This window comes from Pristiophorus japonicus, chromosome 11 (genome assembly GCF_044704955.1).
Source record: "Pristiophorus japonicus isolate sPriJap1 chromosome 11, sPriJap1.hap1, whole genome shotgun sequence".
Classification (NCBI taxonomy): Eukaryota; Metazoa; Chordata; class Chondrichthyes; family Pristiophoridae; genus Pristiophorus; species Pristiophorus japonicus.
The window spans coordinates 38,456,599-38,478,988 of NC_091987.1; the positions used below are offsets into that span (position 1 = coordinate 38,456,599).

A 22,390-nucleotide genomic window follows, 5' to 3' on the forward strand; every position below is an offset into this window, starting at 1 on the left:
GAGATCAGATGAATTGTGTTTACAGCTAACAATGGCTAATCTAAAACTTAACCAATGCCAGTCTCCACTCCCCTCAAAAAAACACAAACAATTTTTTAAACACACAAAATAAACCAAATAGATAAAAGCCCTGATTTTAACCGCTGTGCCTGATAAGAACTTGTGCCAAATCATGGATTGTGAAATTAAAGAAAAACAGCATGAAACAATAACATTAATTTTGATTAGCATTAAATAACATATGTGCACGGTCATATTGGTCTAAACTTAAAAAGATTTGTCTTGACAGTTTAACAGTGATACTAATGGCTAAAAGAAATTCTGTTGCTTCCAAGGAATATATTCACCTTTTATAGGATGAGAGAAATCTGAAAAGTGAATAAACAATATCTTCTCTAACAAACCATTTACCAACACGAGGGAAAAACCTACTTGAACTCGTCCTCACCAATCTACCTGTCGCAGACGCATCTGTCCATGACAGCATTGATAGTAGCAGTGATCACAGCACTATCATTGTGGAAATGAAGTCCCATCTTCACACAGAAGACACCCACCAACGTATTTTGTGGCACTACCACTGTGTTAAATGGGATATATTCAGAACAGATCGAGTAGCTCAAAACTGGGAATCCACGAGGCACTGTGGGCCCTCAGCAGCAACATAATTGTATTCCACCACAATCTGTAACCTCATAGCCCGGCATATCCCTCACTCTACCATTAACATTAAGCCAGGGTTCTGCCAGGAGCACTCAGCTCCAGAGTTCATTACAGTCTTGGTCCAGAAATGGACAAAAAGAGCTGAATTCCAGAGGTGAGGTGAGAGTGACTGCCCTTGACATCAAGGGAGCATTTGACTGAGTGTGGCATCAAGGAGCCCTTGTAAAATTGAAGCCAATGGGAAAAGTGGGAAACTCTCCATTGGGTGAAGTCATACCTAGCACAAAGGAAGGTGGTTGTGGTTGTTGGAGGCCAATCATCCAGCCCCAGGACATCTCTGCAGGAGTTCTTCAGAGCAGTGTCCTCGGCCCAACCATCTTCAGCTGCTTGATCAATGACTGTCCCTCTATCATAAGGTTAGAAGTGGGGATGCCCACATGCAGCAAGACCTGGACGACATTTAGGCTTCGACTGCAAAGTGGCAAGTAACATTCACGCCATACAAGTGCCAGGCAATGACCATCTCCAACAAGCAAGAGTCTAACCACCTCCCCTTGATATTCAACGGCATTACCATCGGCAAATACCTCACCATCAACATCCTAGGGCTCACCACTGACCAGAAAATTAACTGGACCAGCTACATAAATACTGTGGCAAAAAGAGCAGGTCCGAGACTGCGTATTCTGTGGCGAGTGTCTCACCTCCCGACTCCCCAAAGCCTTTCCACCTTCTACGAGGCACAAGCCAGGAGTGTGATGGAATAATCTCCACTTGCCTGCAAGAGTGCAGCTCCAACAACACTCAAGAAGCTCAACACCATCCAGGATAAAGCAGCCCGCCTGATTGACACCCCATCCACCACCTTAAACATTCACTCCCTCAATCACTGCCTCCCACGCCCAGCTCCTGCTTCCTGCTTCCTCCCGACCCGACTCGACTCCCCCCCCCCCCCCCCCCCGTCCCCGGACCGGACCCGACCAGACTCCCGCCCCCCCCCACCCGACCTGACCTCCCTCTCCCTCCCTCCCCCCCACCCCCTCTCTCTCCCCTCCCCTGCCCCCCTCTTTCCCCTCCCCCTCCTTCCTCCCCTCCCCCTGCCCCCCCTCCTCTCGCTGTCAGAAACACAGACACTGACAGACAGAGAGTGAGAGACACTGAGAGATACACTGGGGGGGCGGGGAGCATCCCAGCACGCTGTTGGAGGGCTCCCGGTGCTGCAGTCGATAAGTAGAAAATGTTTTATTTATTGATTTAAAAAAAAAATTATTTCTTATTAATTTTTTTTGATTGATTTATTGGTTGATTTATTGATGTTTTTATCATTTATTATTGATGATGGCTCTTTATTTGTAAAACTGAAGTGTTTAATGTTTGTAAACTTCCCTTTAAACCCCCCCCTCCCCCCGCCCCGATTCCCTATGCTTGATTCTTCACTTACTCCATTCTAAGTTAGTTTGGAGTAAGTTTTCACTGCCAAAACTTTGAAAACAGGCGTAAGTGGCCGGACACGCCCCCTTTTGAAAAAAAAATTCTGTTCCAAAGTGAAACTGTTCTAACTGGAGCAAACTAAATGCCGAGAATTTGAATTTCTAAGATACTCCGTTCTACACCAGTTGCTCCAAAAAATTAGGAGCAACTGAGGCCGAAACTTGGGCCCATGATGTGGGAGACATAGGTATGCACCTGTGGCCTTCAGCAGACCTGGACCTCTATTCATCACCCACTCAGTGAACTATTTCACCAGAGTTGGGACTCAGCATTGTTCTGTTTCGTCTCATTGCTCAGTTGTAAAAAGTAACATAAGAATATAATAGGAGCATGAGTAGGCCATTCGGCCCTTTGGAGTCTGCTCCACCATTCAATAAGATCATGGGTGATCTTCTGCCTCAACTCCACTTTCTTGCACCATTCCCATATCCCTGGATTCCCTTAATATCCAAAAATCTAACGATCTCTGGCTTGAATATATTCAAAGACTGAACCTCCACAGCCCTCTGGGGTAGAGAATTCCAAAGATTCACCACCCTCTGAGTGAAGAAATTTCTCATCTCAGTCCTGAATGACCGATCCCTTATTCTGAGACTATGACCCCTGGTTCTAGACTCCCAGCCAGGGGAAACATCCTCCCTGCATCTACCTTGTCAAGCCATGGAAGAAGTTTGTATGTTTCAAAGTAAGAATACTGTTAGTTGAGGAGGTTATCCAACATCAATTCAGGAAAATTTTACAATTTAAAAAAAAATCAAGAATACGAGTAACTTTGTCAAGAACTTACATTTAGCACAATGAATCAAGTAGCTTATACTATCAACTATAATATGAATGCCTCTGTTGCTAATAATGTACAAGTCATTTGGATTGACTCACCATTAATCCATAAATTTCTGATGAACTTCTTACTTCTGGGAGAATATTCATTGGAATGTCAAAGAATCTGGAATAGCAAACAAAGCAATTATATACCAGAAAAATCAAAAAAGAGCCAATTAATCATTTGATTATTGAAGCAGCACTCTGCATCCAACAAAAAACCCACCAAAATGTCCAAACGTTGACGTTTAAAGATAAAACTAATGCTCTGTGGATATCTCTACTTCCCCTTTATGAGGCTGAAAATTCGGTCATTCCTCTGTTGCAGCGTTAATCCAGGCGGAGCAGTAAATTTTGCACTGGCAAATGGTTTGCGTCTATCACCGCAAAATTCATCAGCTGAGTCCTGAGTTTGGAGCAGAGTGCTAAGCGAGGCGTTGTACACCTCTTTTAGGGTGCTAGGCCAGCTGAGCAAGTGAAAATCCCGAGCTAAAGAGCCGGCCTTGGAGCGACCCAAGAGAGGCCTCAGGTGAAAAACATTTTTGAAAAAACCCATCAAATAAATAACTCATGCCACCACAACATAAATCACAAAAAAAAAATCAATCACACTTACCTCATTACTTACCTCACTGTGGCTGTTACAGCTTGGAACACCAGATTCCACAGGCGTTCCCACCAGGGTGCTCTATGCAGCGCTATGGGTCAGGCATGATCCAAATATTGAGCCGGTGTTGCAACCAGGGGCGTTGCACACCGGCTCGCCACTTCCTGGCGGTGATGCTCCGTGCCCCATCGAAACCGGCATTGAATGTCCTGGCAGGATGATGGAAACTGGCCACCCGCCCGGAAGTGCTTCCCGCCGCCATTGCCACCCCTCTGGGTGCTAATAGTGGCGGCAGAAGACTGAAAATCCAGCCCATGATGTTCAAAAATCCACTATTGCAGCAGTTACATTAGTCAGTCTTTGTTGATTTCAAAACTTAAAAAGAGTATCAATTGAAAAATTGTTCCTTTGGAACAATAGTCATTATGCTGTAGTTATTGAATCATTTTAATTAGATCTGAAGAAGCACAAACACTTTTGAAGGTAATTTTCTTTGCAGCGCAAGAAATGTCAACTGAAACTGCACCATGAAATCACTTATCATTGTGAAGCCATTCCTCATTACATTCAAGTGATTACCAGGGACCAATAAGCAGTGGTTACCAAATAATGACTGAAGCAATCACTTTCTTCCCATGAATCAATTATAGTGCTCAAAAATAATGTTCAAGAGATGAAAGAAACACTTGCATATAGAACATGATCACATTTCTCAGAAACCCCTCAAAACGACCTCACACATTTTATTTATTTTCAAATTAATTATTAAGTTCTAAATAAATCAAACACACAAAGAAATGAAAATCAAATGGACAGTTTAGATTCTTCAATGACATACAATGGTTACCGTAAATATTTGAAGCTGATGAAGGCTTTGAGGAAGAGAACAGGGCAGTAGAATTAGTTTAAATTCCTCTCGTAAAGACCCACATACACAGTGGGCCAAATGGCCCTTTTTTGTGCTATAACCTTCTATTTACTGGCTATGTGAAAATGAACACCCCTAAAATTTGAAACATGGCTCACAATTGTCCTCCATCAGCTAACAGTGCATAAAACCTTCATTTCAATTGTTAAATTCAACATACACCAAGATATATAACATTTCAAAGTTAGTGTGAACAAAATATAATTTTGGAAATTAATAAATTTGCAAACAGCATCTCATATGAAGTTTAGAAGCTAGCCAGTGTGCCTATTCAGTTTCTCTGTACCTTGATCATTATTGTGATCACTCCATACAATAATGGAAATGTTTCATTAGATACAACTTACTGACAGAGCTCAGGATCCCACTTCAGGGTGTTGATGTTGAACAGCATAGTTCTGCTAGCATTCGTCACATCTGTACAGTGAACACCAGTGTCATGTGCACCTGTCAAACACTAAAGCCACAGACAGAGACTTCATTATCAAAGTAACATATGAAATAAACAAATATTTACACTTTATTACAAGCATAATGACACTGAATGAACAGTCCAAAGTTCTCCAATTGAACTTTTCACTGAGTACTTTGGTCGGAATCTTTATCTATACATTCTTTCTAAATTGCCTGGTGGTTTTTGTACTGTTTCCGAACAGGCTTCAAGATTAAAATTTTGAGTATTTGGAGCAAGGATTGATTTGGAGCATAGATTACTGAATGTATTATGATAATCAAAGGTCAGAATTATTGCCTGAACAGGCCAACGCTTTCATAGTTTTTATTTATCCTAATCTGCATTACAATTGTAAAAAAACAATGTTTCAGGGCAACAAGGTGGTATTACACATTGGAGAAATTCTCAACAGTTTAGAGCAACATTGGAGAGATAGACTAAGAACATAATAAATAGGAGCAGGATAAGGCCATTTGGCCCCTCGAGCCTGCTCCACGCTTCAATAAGATCGCGGCCGATCTTCAACCTCAACACTTTCCCACCCAATCCCCAAATCCCTTGAAAATCTATCGTTCTTTGTTTTGAATATATTCATCGACTATGCATCCAAATGATTCACAAATTTCGGAGTGAAGACATTTCTCCTCATCTCAGTGCTAAATGGCCGACCACTTATCCTGAGAAATGGCACCTAGTTCTAGATTCTCCAGCCAGGGAATACAGCCTCGCAGCATCTACTCTATCAAGCCCTCTAAGAATTTTACATGTTTCAATGAGATCACCTCATTCTCCAAAGAATACAGGCCCATTCTACTCACTCAATCTCTCCTCACAGGACAGCCCTCTCATCCAAAGGAATCAATCGCGTGAACCTTCGTTGTACCCACGCTAAGGCAAGGAGACCAAAACTGCACACAGTTCACCAGGTGTGGTCTCACCAAAGCCCTATATAAATGCACCAGCCCACACTGCGATATGTGTGCACACTAGGTCTGTGCAGCAAAGCTGGTCTCCAGTCATCTTGGATAACCCTTGCCACTGGGGAGTGCACCTATCGGGGAGGTGCACTCACAGTAAGCCCAATTAACCCGGGGTGGGCGTGGGAAATCTCCACCCTGGGCCTACAGGAAGATTTGGAGCGAGATCGCTGAGGTGGTCTCGTCGGCGTCCCACGAGGTGAGAGGGTCCGACCAGTGCTGGAAGCGCTGGAACAGCCTGGTTGCTTCGGCAAGAGTAAGTATAGATTTTATATTGTAATGATACAAATTGTAATTATAATTATAAAAGAAATTAAGCTGGTTATTCTTACATATATTACAAATATTCTCTGCTAAGATCTGGACAGGGCTATGAACCTACGCCCTTTTTAAGTCTCTCTGGCTGCTGACACAGTGACTTACACAGTGACCCAGCATGGACTGGGGAGAGCTGCCCTTGCTCACTGTCTGCCCTGGGACACTTTGGGACATTAGTTCCTGTCATTGCCGAGTTCAGCAGCTATCCTGATTCCCACCACCCCCGGGGGCTCTTCAATAGAGATTGTAGTCGAGAGGGATGTTTGTGTCCAGCATTAGATCCTAAACACGATCTGTTATAACCATGCATCAATTGTGGATATAAACCCTATTGGCATATAACTTTGGAGACTGCTGTCTTTCCATGATAGTACCTAGTCAATTAGCTTAAGCCATGCTATTTTCACGTTTGCAAAAGAAGTTAGCGAAGAATCGGGCTGAGTGCAGCTGCACAGGAGGAGGCCCTGCCCAGCTCGCCATCCTCACAGAGTTGGAGGAACGGGCAACGGCACTGGTCGGAGGCCACACTCGCTCGCTTGAGTCACGTGAGTAATGCGTCAAGCAGTGTTAAAGTAATGTAATGTCATTTCATTATAATATACGAATGTGTCATGTTATCCATGTAGCTATCCTGATTCCCATGCAATCATAAACATTCACTCCCTTATCATTCTGTCTTTCTCCGACTGATCCAGCCTCCAGAGCTCTCTGGGTCACTGAATTTCAACTTGGATTTACCACCATATGTACTACCGTGTGATGCGTTGTTATGTAACATCTCTTGGTCTCAGTTATTGTAGTACTGCTGCTCCTCCTTTGTATGCCCTTCCATTCTAATAAGCTCAATAAGTTCAATTGTGTTTTGCAGATCAACAACACCCATTGCACAGCGAGGCGTGACCGGAACCTCTCCAGCTACAGGTGGTCCTCACCACTGGAGGGGAGGAGGAAGATACAACTGAGCCTGAGGAGGAGGAGGACGATGCGATCGAAATGGAGGAGGATGCCCCTAGCATCTCCCTGGCTCTGATTGATGTATCTGTGGGACCTGCGGCCACAACGTCGGCTTCGACAGAAGAGGTAGCAGGACCAAGCGGCTTGCAGCCGGCGACGCCAAGGCACGTTATGCTCACACCGACCCCACGGAAGTCGGGTAAGCGAGGTCAGCACACGCCTCCACTGGCCAATCAGATCGAGGGCTTGACCAGACTGTGGATGGAGAGTGTCGCGACAAGTCGTGAGCTACTCCAGGCTTTCGTGGTATACACGAGGGACATGTCGCAGGTGGCTGCTCGCAATTCGGAGGATATGCAGCAGATGATCCGGGAGATGCGTGCGACGGCCGTCTCCGTCGATGCCTTGCGGCTTGCGACAGAGGCGGGACATGGCACTGAACTCCAAGGTGCCATCAGACATACCACCAGCACACAAGTGAGTCAGGAGGAAGAACTTCCTTCTGACTCGGAAGATGATTGCACAGCTTCGTCTTCTCCCCTCTAACACACCAACAGAAGATTGAGCCACCGTCACCCTGCCACGGCAGGAAGTCTTGCCATCACCTGCTAGACTCATCTTGGTACCCGGGGACCAAAACAGACGTGTGGGGTTAAGACACGGTGGGGTACAGGACCTGGAGGGAAACGTGGCCGCAGCTAGGGAGGGGGTTGCTTTATTGTTGTTTGAATGTTACAGTTGTTCTTGTTATAATGTTCATTGTTGTTTTTAAATTTACTGTTGGGGTGGGGGTGAGGGGTGTTACATTTAAATAATTCTTACATTTTATTAACTCATTAAAAAAAATTATTTCACTTTACAATTGTTGTGCAGTGTCTTCTAATAATGTAAGTTAAGGTAAAACATGAATACAACTGTTGGTAAACAATGGCCAGGCCAGACTAGGCAAGGATGAAACGTAACGCAACTGCAACTGTTGTCTTTCCATAACTGTAACTGTCCCCAATGTAAGTTCAAGCAAAGCATTCATTTATGAGCTGCTGGCGCAACAGCTTTGCAGCCGCGTAACTCCCACGCGTTTTTTCCAGTCTTGCAGGGGCGGGGGGTGGGTCCATGGATTTATCGCCAGGCTGATTGTCCTCCCAGAGGTCCTCACCAACCTCCTCCTCATCTGCCTCTTCCACCTCCGCTCCTTCCTGAGCTGGACCGGCAGCCCCATCTGGCAATTGTTGTCCTCTCCTTATAGCTAGATTATGCAATATGCAGCACACCACAATAAACTCAGCGACCTGGTCAGTGTGTTATTGTAGACTGCCTCCAGAGTGGTCCAGACATCTGAAGCGCTGCTTCAGCACTCCAATTGTCTTTTCAATGATATTGCTTCTCTGCTTCCGTCTAGGGATTACGCAGTGGGGTCATAAGCCAGCTGGCAAGGCCATATCTTTTATCCCCCAGCATCCAACCATGACCTTGTGGCTGACTGTTAAACAGGTCAGAGACAGCGCTCTCACGCAGGATGTGCGCATCATGGATGCTGCCTGGAAATATACCATTAACTGCCATGATTATTTGGTTGTGGTTGACAACGAGCTGCACATTCAGGGAGTGGAATCCCTTTCGGTTATGAAACAGTTCTGCATCTTTTAAAGGTGCTTTCAGGGCAATGTGCGTGCAGTCTTTTGCTACCTGCACCTTGGGGAAGTTTGCTATTCTTGAGAAACCCAAAGCCCTCCCAGTCTGTGCCTCCCTGGTCATAGGGAATCTTATAAAGTCCATTCTGCGTGTGTAAAGGGCTTGAGTCACCTGTTGAATGGAGCAATGTGTGGCGTGCCGAGATACCACAGATGTCGCCAGCTGAAGCCTGAAAGGAGCCCGATGCGTTGAAGGATAATGCCCCAGTAACCTTTACCTCAGTGGGCAGTGCGGTCCTGATGGTGCTGGTAGGCTGCAGATCCCCATTGATGAGCTGGCATATCTCATCAATGACCTCCTTTCGGAAGCACAGCCGGCGACCCGCACCCTGGTCCTCCTCTGGCGCCTCCTCCTCGTGCGCATCGTGCTCCTGTGCCTCCTCCTCCTCAGGTGGTACTGCTGCCTCGTCCTCCAACGGTAGTGTCCTCATGATTGCCAGGTTGTGAAGCATGCAGCAGACGACCACAAATAGGGAGACCCGCTCAGGCTACCATCACTCCACCAGAGCGATCCAGGCAATGGAACCTCTGCTTAAAGATCCCGATGCACTACTCAATTAAGCACCTGGTGGCTGAATGAGAGTAAGCGTAGGCTTGCTCCGTGGCAGTCCTGGGGCTGCAAAGGGGAGTGAGTAGCCTCGTCTCAGAGCACCTAGCTGCAATCTCGGTTTGGGCCAGCAAACACACTGGACACACCAGTCTGGCGCAGGGGCATCAACTGCCATGAGTTTGCGGTGTGGAATCCCGTGCAGTTTCTGAACATTTCAGGATTGTTTTGTGGCGAGGTGGGTGCAGTATATGATGCCCTGCACCCTGGGGACGCCCGCAAAGCCCAGGAATCCTCTCTGCCACTCCAACTGCTTCTCCCTGCTCATTGGGAAGAAAATGTAGTCGCTCCTTCTCTTATAGAGAACATCTGTCACTTGACGGATTGTCATGTATGTACATTCTGTTGGCAGCCACCAGATGGCATCATTGTTGGAGGCCACTGAGCAGCACGCACGCAGATGAGCAAGCGAGCTGCGACACACCACGTGGAGGATGAGAGTCAGACTAGCACGGATCCGGATATACAATCCAAGATACCAGAGGAGGAAGTGTATGGACGGCACTCCTTCATAACCAAGAGTAAACCAATTTTGATTACTGTGAAGTTTAACAGGATACCGGTATCGATGCAACTGGACACCGGGGGGTGAGTCAATCGATCATGAACGAGAGAGCATTTAATAAGCTGTGGGATACTAAGACTGTGAGGCCCAGGCTGAGCCCTGTTAACGCCAAGCTGCGCACGTACACCAAAGAACTGATAAAGGTGATTGGCAATGCACAAATTAATGTGTAACACAATGGTGTGGTTCACGAGTTACCGCTGTGGATTGTTCCAGGCAATGGCCCAACACTGCTCGGCAGGAGCTGGTTGGAGAAAATCAGATGCGACTGGAACGATATAAAGGCGTTGTCATCGGAGGAAGATACATGTGCCCAAGTATTGAGCAAGTTATCCTCGCTGTTTGAACCGGGTATCGGCAACTTCACGGGAGCCAAGGTGAAGATCCATGTGGACTCAGATGCAAGACCCGTCCATCATAAAGCTTGGACAGTGCCAAATATGATGAGGGAGAAGGTCGAAATCGAACTGGGCAGTCTCCAGCTTGAAGGGATCATATCATTGGTCAAATTTAATGAATGGGCCAGCCCCATTGTTTCTGTGCTGAAAAGTGATGGCACAGTCAGAATCTGTAGAGACTACAAGGCTACGATCAACAGGGTTTCAAAACAAGATCAGTACCTGTTACCGAAGGCTGATGACTTGTTTGTGACGCTAGCCGGAGGGAAGTCGTTCACAAAACTGGACTTGACGTTGGCCTATATGACACAGGAATTGGTCGAGATGTCGAAGAGACTTACGTGCATTAACACGAACAAAGGACCGTTTATTTACCACAGGTGCCCTTTCGGAATTCGTTCAGCTGCAGCAATATTCCAGAGGAATATGGAAAGTCTACTGAAGTCCGTTCCCAGAACCGTCGTGTTCCAAGATGACATCCTGATCATCGGTCATGACTCCAAGGAACATCTAAACAACCTGGAACAGGTTCTACTGCGTTTGGACAGAGTGGGACTCAGACTGAAACGCTCGAAGTGCGTCTTCATGGCACCTGAGATCGAATTCCTCGCGAGCAAAATCGCCGCTGATGGCATCAGACCTACTGATGTGAAAACCAAGGCCATCAAGAATGCAACCAAGCCGCAGAATGTGATGGAGCTGTATTCGTTCCTGAGTCGACTCAACTACTTTGGTAACGTCCTACCTAAATTGAGCACCTTACTCGAACCACCGCACATGCTATTGAGAAAAGGCGACAACTGGGTATGGGGCGCATCGCAAGACAGAGCTTTTGAGAATGCCACCAATCTGCTTTGCTCGAACAAGCTGCTGGTACATTATGACCCATGCAAACATTTAGTTTTGGCCTGTGACGCATCGTCATATGGAATTGTTTGCGTACTCCAACAAGCCAATGAGTCGGGGAAACTTCAACCTGTCGCGTCTGCGTCCAAGAGTTTGTCGAAAGCAGAAAGAGCCGACAGCATGGTAGGGTAGAAAAAGAAGCTTTAGCGTGTGTGTACGGTGTTAAAAAGGTGCATCAATACCTGTTCGGTCTGAGGTTCAAATTAGAGACCGATCACAAGCCGCTCATTTCATTGTTTTCCGAGACCAATACTTCATCCTGCATCCAAAGGTGGGCGCTGACATTATCTGCCTATGATTATGTCATTCGCCACAGACCTGGCACAGAGAACTGTGCCGTGCTTTGAGCCGATTCCCATTGCCCACACTGGAGATGGAAATGCCACAACCGGCTGATCTAATGTTAATCATGGATGCTTTTGAGAGTGAAGTAACCTCTGTCACGGCTCAACAAGTTAAGACCAGGACCCGATTTTATCGGTGGTAAAGGGTTGCATCCTCAAAGGGGATTGGTCTGCCATACCTAAGCAAATGTGCGAGGAGGCCAAACCATACAATCGTCGCAAGGACGGACCGTCTATTCAAGCAGATTGCATATTGTGGGGCAATCGCGTGGTAATGCCCAAGAAAGGGAGAGAGAAGTTCGTGCGTGAGTCACACAGCACGCATCCTGGTAAAGTGATGATGAAGGCCATCGCTCGGTCCCATGTATGGTGGCCAGGAATTGATTCTGAGCTGGAAGCATGCGTGCATCAGTGCAACATCTGTGTGCAGCTCAGCAAAGCACCAGCGGAATCGCTGCTGAGTCTGGTTGTCAGACAGGAAGCAAAGAGTAGGAGTAAATGGGGACTTTTCAGAATGGCAGGCAGTGACTAGTGGGGTACCACAAGGTTCTGTGCTGGGGCTCCAGCTGTTTACATTGTACATTAATGATTTAGACGAGGGGATTAAATGTAGTATCTCCAAATTTGCGGATGACACTAAGTTGGGTGGCAGTGTGAGCTGCGAGGAGGATGTTATGAGGCTGCGGAGTGACTTGGATAGGTTAAGTGAGTAGGCAAATGCATGGCAGATGAAGTATAATGTGGATAAATGTGAGGTTATCCACTTTGGTGGTAAAAACAGAGAGACAGACTATTATCTGAATGGTGACAGATTAGGAAAAGGGGAGGTGCAAAGAGACCTGGGTGTCATGGTACATCAGTCATTGAAGGTTGGCATGCAGGTACAGCAGGCGGTTAAGAAAGCAAATGGCATGTTGGCCTTCATAGCAAGGGGATTTGAGTACAGGGGCAGGGAGGTGTTGCTACAGTTGTACAGGGCCTTGGTGAGGCCACACCTGGAGTATTGTGTACAGTTTTGGTCTCCTAACCTGAGGAAGGACATTCTTGCTATTGAGGGAGTGCAGCGAAGGTTCACCAGACTGATTCCTGGGATGGCGGGACTGACCTATCAAGAAAGACTGGATCAACTGGGCTTGTATTCACTGGAGTTCAGAAGAATGAGAGGGGACCTCATAGAAAAGTTTAAAATTCTGACGGGGTTAGACAGGTTAGATGCAGGAAGAATGTTCCCAATGTTGGGGAAGTCCAGAACCAGGGGACACAGTCTAAGGATAAGGGGTAAGCCATTTAGGACCGAGATGAGGAGGAATTTCTTCACCCAGAGAGTGGTGAACCTGTGGAATTCTCTACCACAGAAAGTTGTTGAGGCCAATTCACTAAATATATTCAAAAAGGAGTTAGATGAAGTCCTTACTACTAGGGGAATCAAGGGGTATGGTGAGAAAGCAGGAATGGGGTACTGAAGTTGCATAGATGTTCAGCCATGAACTTATTGAATGGCGGTGCAGGCTAGAAGGGCCGAATGGCCTACTCCTGCACCTATTTTCTATGTTTCTATGTTTCTATGGTTATGGCCATCCAAACTTTGGTCCAGGATCCATGTAGATTTTGCAGGTCCCTTCCTGTGCAAGATGTTTTTAGTGGTGGTGGACGCTTATTCGAAGTGGATAGAATGCATAATCATGTAATTCAGTACTTCCACGGCAACCATAGAGAATCTCAATGTCATGTTCGCGACACATGGTCTGCCTGACATAGTGGTGAGCGACAATGGGTCGTGCTTCACCAGTCAAGAGTTTATGAAACTCAATGGCATAAAACATGTAAGGTAAGCATCGTTCAAGCCTGCGTCCAACAGGCAAGCTGAACGTGCAGAACAAATGATCAAGCAAAGCATGTCCTGCAAACTGCTGAGTTACAGGACAAGACCCCACAGACTTACAGGGGTCTTGCCTGCTGAACTCATGATGAAAAGAGGTCTTAAGCTCTCAAGCTCTCTCTGGTACACCTGGATTTAAATAATCATGTTGAATACAGAAAACAAAGTCAACAAGGGTACCACAATCGCGCAACTGTGTCACGTGAGATTTCTGTTAATGATCCTGTATATGTGTTGAATTATGGTCAGGGCCCCAAATGGATCGCTGGTATGGTTATGGCCAAGGAGGGCAACAGAGTATTCGTTATTAAGCTCAAGAATGGGCAAACTTGCAGGAAACACATGGATCAGGAAAAGCTGAGGCACACAGATGAGCCAGAACAGTCGGACGAAGAAACCATCGACGACCAACCAACCAACCAGCAGTCTTCAGAGGATTCAAGGGTCATCAGTGAACCCAGAATTTCCATCACGGACCTATTCAATAAAAATGGACTGGCAATTCCTGATATGGCCACTGCCACCCCCAACAAGTCAGTCATCCAGCCACCAGCCACAACAGTCACCCAAGCCTGGAATCGAACTGAGATGGTCAACCCGGGAGCGCAAAGCACTGGACCGCTTCAACCTGTGAAAGACTGCGATAAGATCTCAGAGGGGGTATTGTCATGTATGTAGATTCTGTTTGCAGCCACCAGATGGCGTCATTGTTTGAGGCCACTGAACAGCACGCACATGGTGCTGCTCAGGTATAAAAGGCCAGCCATTTTGAGAGTCAGGCACTTTGGGCCTAAATAAAGCAGAGCCAAGGTTGTACCTTGATTGGTTAAACAGTACTGAGTTTGAACCTTTATTGCATACTTTTTTTAAATCGACTTTTAATTCTTCTTTTAAAAAAAAGCTTTTAAACAATTGGGGAAACTTTTATAACCTATTACTGACCTACATCTTAGAATTTTTAACAACTCTTAGAAACTCTTTCAATAAATTGGGAATTTATCAACAACTTTTAACTTTTAAAATAACCTTGGAAGTGACCTTCCTAATGCCTGCCCCCCAACCAAGCCTCGGGTCATCTACCATCAATGACGCTACTCAGTGCCGAGCTTACGGCTAACACTTCGCCGTAGGCAATTAGGCTTATAGAACTGTGCCTGGTCTCCAGTTGTCTTGGATTGCCTTGCCACTGGACCAAGACCTTGCTCAGCTAAGCCCGTGTGGTTGCCGGCGTGCAGCGGCCACCCCATGTTAAAAGAACTCACGCGCAGGCATCTTCCACTTCGTCGGTATGAAGTTCGGGACCTGGAACGTCAGGACCCTCATGGACAATTCCAACAGCAACAGGCCAGAATGCCGCACTGCCATAGTTGCCCAGGATCTCAGACGTTTTGACATTGACATCGCCGCCCTAAGCGAGACCCGGTGGGCAGGGGAAGGTCAGTTGAAGGAAAATGGTGAATGTTACATCTTCTTCTGGAAAGGGAAACCAAAGGTAGAACGCCGCCTTCATGGAATTGGCTTTGCCGTCAAGAATGAGCTGGTCGACCGCCCCAAAGACTCCCCCTCTGGGGTGAATGAACGCCCCATGACTCTTCGTCTTACCTTATCCTGCAACCAATGCGCCACAGTCATCAGTGCGTACGCCCCAACACTCGATGCAACGGATGAGTCTAAAGAGGGTTTTTATTCCAAACTCGAGACATCCTTGTCCCACGTCCCCACGGGCGACAAATTGATCCTCCTGGGTGACTTTAATGCCAGGGTCGGCAAAGACACAGCCCTCCAGGGAGGCGTGATTGGCTGAGAAGGGGTAGGGAAAGCCAACTCCGATGGTACCAGACACCTGACAAAATGTCTAGAACATGAACTCCTCATCACCAACACCCTGTTCCGCCAGAGGGACAAATATAAGGCATCGTGGCAACAACATCGCTCCAAACACTGGCACCTGCTTGACTATGTCATCGTCCGAGCCAGGATGTGCGTATCACCCGCGCCATGACAGGAGCCGACGACTGATGGATCGGATTAGGCGGTGGTCCGTCCATCATTAACATTAACATTGCCCCAAAGCAGAGTGGGCAGCAGAAGCAGTTCCATAAAAAAGTTAATGTCGTGGCATTTAGAGATCCAGCTAAGAAAGCCCTATATAGCCAGTGCCTCACAGCCAATGTGGCGTGCCTCGAAGACCCTGAGGTGCTGAATGCCCACAGCGCTTGGTCTGCCCTCCAGGCCTCTATAACCAGTGCCTGTGAAGACACACTTGGTCACTCAATCAGAAAACATCAGGACTGGTTGGATGAAAATGATCAGGAGATCCAAGAACTAATAGATCACAAGCGCAAAGCATTTCTGAGCCTCAAGCAACAACCCAACTCGGGAGCTGCAAAACAACATTACAGACGGCTCGAGGCTCAGGTCCAACAAAAAACCCGGGACCTAAAGAACAGGTGGTGGATGGGGAAAGCACAGGTGATATAATAACTGCCCGACAGCCACGATATGCGAGGATTCTTCACTGCAGTTAAGGCCACCTACGGTCCAAACTCCCAAGGCCCCACCCCGCTCCTGGCCAAGAATGGGAAACACTCATCAAGGACACCGAGGCTGTCAGGGCCCGCTGGAAGGAGCACTTTGAAGATCTCCTCAATCGAGACTCTGCTTTTGACTCGAGTGTTCTCAACTCCATCCGCAGCATGCGACCCGCCACCAACTCAGTGAAACTCCAACGTTGCACAAACAGCTCAAGAATAACAAGACTACGGGTGCGGATGGGATCCCCGCTGAGGCGCTAAAGTATGGTGGCGAGGCGCGGATACATGACCTCATCTCTCTCATCTGGAGGGAGGAGAGCATGCCGGGAGATCTCAGAGATGCAATGATTGTGACCATTTTTTAAAAAAGGGGACAAGTCCGACTGCGGCAACTACAGGGGAATTTCTCTGCTATCAGCCACTGGGAAAGTTGTCGCCAGAACTTTCCTCAATCGTCTTCTCCCTGTGGCCGAGGAGCTCCTCCCCGAATCACAGTGCAGATTTCGTCCCCTACAGGGCAAAACGGACATGATTTTTGCTGCGCGGCAGCTGCAGGAAAAATGCAGGGAGCAGCGCCACCCCTTATCCATGGCATTTTTCGATCTTAAAGGCCTTTGATACTGTCAACCGTGAGGTCTATGGAGCGTCCTCCTCCGTTTCGGATGCCCCAAAAAGTTTGTCAACATCCTTCATCTGCTTCATGACGACATTCAGGCCGTGATCCTTACCAGCGGATGCATTACAGACCCAATTCATGTCCGGAACGAGGTCAAACAGGGCTGCGTCAACGCTCCCTCTTCTCAATCTTCCTCGCCGCCATGCTCCACCTCACAATCAACAAGCTCCCCGCTGGAGTGGAACTAAACTACAGAACCAGTGGGAAGCTGTTTAACCTACGCCACTTCCAGGCCTGGTCCAAGATCATCCCAACCTCTGTTGTTGAGCTATAGTACGTGGACGACGCCTGTGTCAGCGCACATTCTGAGGCTGACCTCCAGGATAGAGTCAATGTATTCACTGAAGCATATGAAAGCATGGATCTTAGGCTTAACATCCGTAAGACAAAGGTCCTCCACCAGCCTGTCCCCGCCACAAAGCACTGCCCTCCAATCATCAAGATTCACGGTGAGGCCCTCGACAATGTAGACCATTTCCCATATCTCGGGAGCCTCTTATCAACAAAGGCAGACATTGATGCGGAGATTCAACATCGCCTCCAGTGCGCCAGTGCAGTCTTCGGCCGTCTGAGGTAAAGAGTGTTTGAAGACCAGGCCCTCAAATCTATCACCAAGCTCATGGTCTACAGGGCCATAGTAATACCCGCCCTCCTGTATGGATCTGAGGCATGGACGATGTATAGAAGGCACTTCAAGTCGTTGGAGACATATCACCAACGATGTCTCCGCAAGATCCTGCAAATCCCCTGGGAGGACAGACATACCAACATCAGTGTCCTCGTCCAGGCTAACATCCCCAGTATTAAAGCACTGACCATACTCGATCAGCTTTGCTGGGCAGGCCACATAGTACACATGCCAGATACGAGGCTGCCTAAGCAAATACCTTATGGTAAACGCTCCTTCATGCTAAACGAGCCAAAGGTGGGCAGCGAAAACGTTATAAGGACACCCTCAAAGCCTCCCTGGTAAAGTGCGACATCACCATTAACACCTGGGAGACTCTGGCCGAAGACCACCCGAGGTGGAGAAAGTGCATCCAGGAGCATGAAGAGGTCAAGCGCATGTAGTGGAAGGAGCGCGCGGCAAACCAGCCCACCCACCCCTTCCCTCGACGAATGTCTGTCCCGCCTGTAACAGGGTCTGTGGCTCTCATATCGGACTGTTCAGCCACCAAAGAACTCACTTTGGGAGTGGAAGCAAGTGTTCCTCGATTCCGAGGGACTGCCTATGATGATGATTATTGCACACTTAACACAGATGGAGCTATGCGTGGCGAACTGAGAAATGTTTGATATGTCTGCTGTAGCAGATTGGAAACATCCAGCGGCATAGAAATTGAGTGTTATGATCACTTTGGTTGCGGCGCTCAGAATTGTCCTCAACCTTATCTGACGATGTCCTTCCAGAATCGAAGTCTACGGAGACATTGGTCATCGGTCAGGTCCATGAACGAAAAGTGCTGCCTGTAGACCCTTGCACAATAGGGCCTTCTCACCCCATGTCTATGGTTCGGTCTTCCTATGACAGTTGCCTGATGGTCTTCTCCCTCATGCTCTTGCTGTTCCTCGCCCTCTGCAGCCTGCTGCTGTCATGTATCTGCCTCCTGTGCATCCTGCTTTCTTTTGATTTCGCCCACTAACTGGTGCAGGGATGGAGCCGGGGGGGGGGGGGGGCGGCACTTCTCTGGGTTGAGGTCTGTCGCCATTTCCAAGGCCTTTTGCATGTTGGGCAGCCATGTCTGCTGCGTTCCTTGCCCGCTGCCTCTGGAGATGGCGCCGACTTCTCCTGCGTGCCTCCCTGCCAGCACTGAGCGCATTGACTCCGCAAGCACAACCTCCACAATGAGGCCTCTGTGTTGTACAGATTGAGGACCCTAGCCCACTTGCACTCAATGCCGCTCTGAAAAGGGCAACTGACTAACTTGTTCGAAGTCCAAAAAATTCTCGGCCAAAAAAATGGAGTTGCACGCAACACATCTTTAAAGTCCACTGGCGGTCTTGAGCCGGTACTGTGCACCGACCCAAAAAGCTGTCGGGGGTACCGACAGGCGGCCGGTGTGGAGCAGCTGTGGTGTGTGCGCTGATGACGTCGTTAAAGAAACAACTGCAGGAGCGGGATGGAAGTGGGGGGAGCAGGGTGGATCGTCATACCGCAGCAAATAACCCAGAGGGGAATTCCGCGAACGTCGGCCAGTCCACTGCAAGTCGGTGGCCATTCCGCACCGCCCGATGGCTGCCGCTTTTAGGTGGCCAGAGGCCTTATCGGAAGGCTGAATTTCGGCCCCAATGTTTGCTGCACTTTGCTCTTTTTCTATTTTAGCTCTCTCTTTTCTAATGTTGCTTCACAGCTTATGCACCAAATCAATATACAAGTATTTCATAAAAACACAGCTGAATAAGAATTGATCAGAAGATCTTCCTGAAAAGAGTTGCTTGAAATTTCAAAAGTATCTGTAGCTTTACCCATATAAGCCAAGAATCAACTGTTCCAAACATAGCCCGGCCATCTGCTACAGCTTTCTTAACTTGATCCACATTATCCAGAAGCCACCGTAGTTTCACAGCACTGAAATAGGTGCTGATTGGAAGGCCAGTTTTTGCCTAAAAGAAAAACAAAAATTGAAAGGCGGCAAAAAGGCTAGTCATGTAAAAGACCATTCAGTTACAGTTTTAATACAAGTTTTGTACAGATACTCATAGCTAAGTCTATGAATAAAATTACAGTGCAACATTTCTGCAATTGCCATATTTGGGACAAATGTGAGAAATACAATACATACATGTTTTGGGGCCACTTTTAGTTGGAAAGGTACAAATTGCTACCTAGACAGCAGCTTCTATAGTCAGATTTCCCAAGAATCCCTGTGTGTGGTTATGAAATTACTTTTGCTTGCATCACTATATGCAGGTGTTAATAATCATTATTAGCCAAATGCAAAGTTTATTCTTTGTAAACTTTGTGAATAGGTTCCTAATCTCCTGTATTCATGCACAGAAAATGTTATTTATCTTTGTATTTAAGTCTCCCAAAGTTTTGTCCATGTTCTACTTAGTCTTTTTAAACATAATACTTTTGAAACAAAACATCAAACCAAGCTTAATTTTCCCCAGTGATTTGCGTCATTTTTTTTGCGAGTCGGCTGCTTCTTTTGGTCTAAGTTAAAAAACTACAGTTTTCCCGATCAATTTGCACCAGCTTAACTCAGTTAGTTACAATTTGTTTTAGGTAAGTTATTTTTTTCAGCCAAAGGGGGCGTAACCTGCCACCCGCGTCAATTCTGTCCATTTAGGGAAGTTTGGCCAGCAGAGTTACTCCAGTTCTTCTTAGGCCAGCATATGTGGCCTCTGCAGAAAAACCTTAAGGAGCCCGGACAGCAGCAGCAGGAGAGGTAAGAGAGAGGGGATATAGTTAGGTGCCGGGACCGGGAGGGAGGAGGTCATTCGGCCTGGAATAGGGCGGGGAAGCGGACCGGGTGGCCACTCGGCCAGGGCTAGGGACGGGCAATTGGACTGGGAATCCGTTCGGCCTGGGCTAGGGCCAAGGGAATGGACTGGGAGGCCACTCCGCCAGGCTAGGGGAGCAGTCCGGGAGGTCGTTCGACCTGGGTTAGGGGCGGTCGAGCGGACCTGGAGGCCACTTGGCCAGGGCTAGGGTTGGGGGAGCTGACTGGCAAGCCCTTCGGCCAGGGCTCGGAGCAGACCGGCAAGCCCTTTGGCCAGGGCTAGGAGCCGGGGAGTGGGAGCAGACTGGGAGGCTCTTCGGTCAAGGCTAGGGGCAGCGAAGCAGAGTGGCAGGTCACTTGGTTGAGGAAGCGATCCGGCAGGTCACTCGGCCAGGGCTAGGGGCGGGGGAGCAGACCAGGAGGCCCTTCGGCCTGGGATAGGGGCGGGGATCGGCACCAGCATCGGGAAGGGGGACTTTAATAATTGGAATGTAATGTATTTTAATGTGTTGCGAGCTGGCTGTATGTTTCACTTTTCAGCCTCAGCCTGCATTGTGACCCTGGTTACCGTGGCAACCTGATCTTTTTGGCGCAGATCAAGGTTCCACCCCCAAAACTAATGGACAGGCTAGGCTGTGCCAAAATTAAGAAATGAAATAGGGAAACTGCGAACATTTTTTTTTGGTGTACTTGGGCCCCAAAAAAAGAGCATAACTCTTCAAGTACGCCAAAAAAAAGCTTTGGGGAAAATTGAGCCCCTAAATTGGAGTCACTGATAAATCTCTCACCTGAAGGATGTTTTTGTCATTCTTTGCATTGCTGATCAGCTTTTCTACAGTTGACTGCGTCCTAAGGTCAAGCCACACTGATGAGAGAAACATACAAATATGCCATAAGTGGAACACTAGTATTGCAAAGGACAAATAGGCAATTGATACAACAGTTTGATAGCCATTGGATCATTTGGGAGCAGATTATTTTGGCGAACATATGTTTGCCCCTGCCGGAGCCATTTTAAAGCGAAAGCATAAATTTGCCCAATTATTAACAATCCAATGGCTACACAGCTTATCACAATGAATGAATCACCAAAATAAAAGGTAATGAAGTGAAACAACATGCATAAAGCTGACTACTCTAACTTTCAAACTGTAGATTATACAGCACCATCATTTAGTCACAAGTTTCGGTACCCGAGATGTTCATGATGCTGATTCCTGAGATGAAGGGGTTGACTTATGAAGAAAGGTTGAATTGGTTGGGCCTATGCTCATTGGAGTTTAGAAGAATGAGAGGTGATCTTACTGAAACATAGAAGATACTGAGGGGGCTCGACAAGGTAGATGCAGAGAGGATGTTTCCTGTCGTAGAGGAATCTAGAACTAGGGGGCATAGTTTCAGAATAAGGGGTCACCCATTTAAAACTGAGATGAGGAGGAATTTCTTCTCTCAGAGATTTGTAAATCTGTGGAATTCTCTGCCCCAGAGAGCTGTGAAGACTGTCATTGAATATATTTAAGGCAGAGATCGACAGATTTTTGAGTGATAAGGGAGTGAAGGGTTATGGGGAGCGGGCAGGGAAGTGGAGCTGAGCCCAAGATCAGATCAGCCATGATTTTATTGAATGACGGAGCAGGCTCGAGGGGCCAAATCGCCTAATCCTGCTCTTATTTCTTATGTAACGATTCTGAAGTAACAAAAGTTTCAACTATCCTGACCAAAGCTCAATTGGATAATCCAGAATTGATGCAAAATCAAAAAATGAACGTCACTTTTTTTCTTCAGCAACATAGCTAAAATATAGAATCATAGAATGGTTAAAGCACAAAAGAAGGCCATTTGGCTCGACAAGCCCATGCTGGCTCTCTGCAAGAGCACTTTTCCCGTAGCCCTGCAATTTTTTTTCCTTCAGGTACTTATTCAATTCCCTGGAACTAAACACTGACCTTTCTATATTTAATTATAACAAAAATATCAAACCATCTACTCAGAAACACAATGGGGACTAAATTGGGCCATGTAGCATGCATTTATTTTTTAGGTGCTATGTGACCAACTAAGACTCAAAAATGGGGTCCGAGATGCACACGCACACTTCCGATGGGAAGTGTGGAGGGGCACCATCTTGGT

At 47.2% G+C, this 22,390-nt stretch overlaps 1 protein-coding gene across 3 annotated transcripts in view; it reads right to left on the reverse strand.

Moving 5' to 3' along the window:
* Positions 1 to 22,390, reverse strand: part of LOC139276013 (glycerol kinase) — a 174,755-nt gene that overhangs the window by 88,536 nt on the left and 63,829 nt on the right. For all 3 annotated transcript variants that reach the window (XM_070893358.1, XM_070893356.1, XM_070893359.1), the window contains exons 5-8: positions 21,049 to 21,125; positions 19,281 to 19,418; positions 4,859 to 4,968; positions 3,034 to 3,100 (exon numbers count right to left, since the gene is read on the reverse strand). In XM_070893358.1, the coding sequence (XP_070749459.1) occupies positions 3,034 to 3,100; positions 4,859 to 4,968; positions 19,281 to 19,418; positions 21,049 to 21,125 (392 nt within the window). The remainder of the gene's footprint in view (positions 1 to 3,033; positions 3,101 to 4,858; positions 4,969 to 19,280; positions 19,419 to 21,048; positions 21,126 to 22,390) is intronic.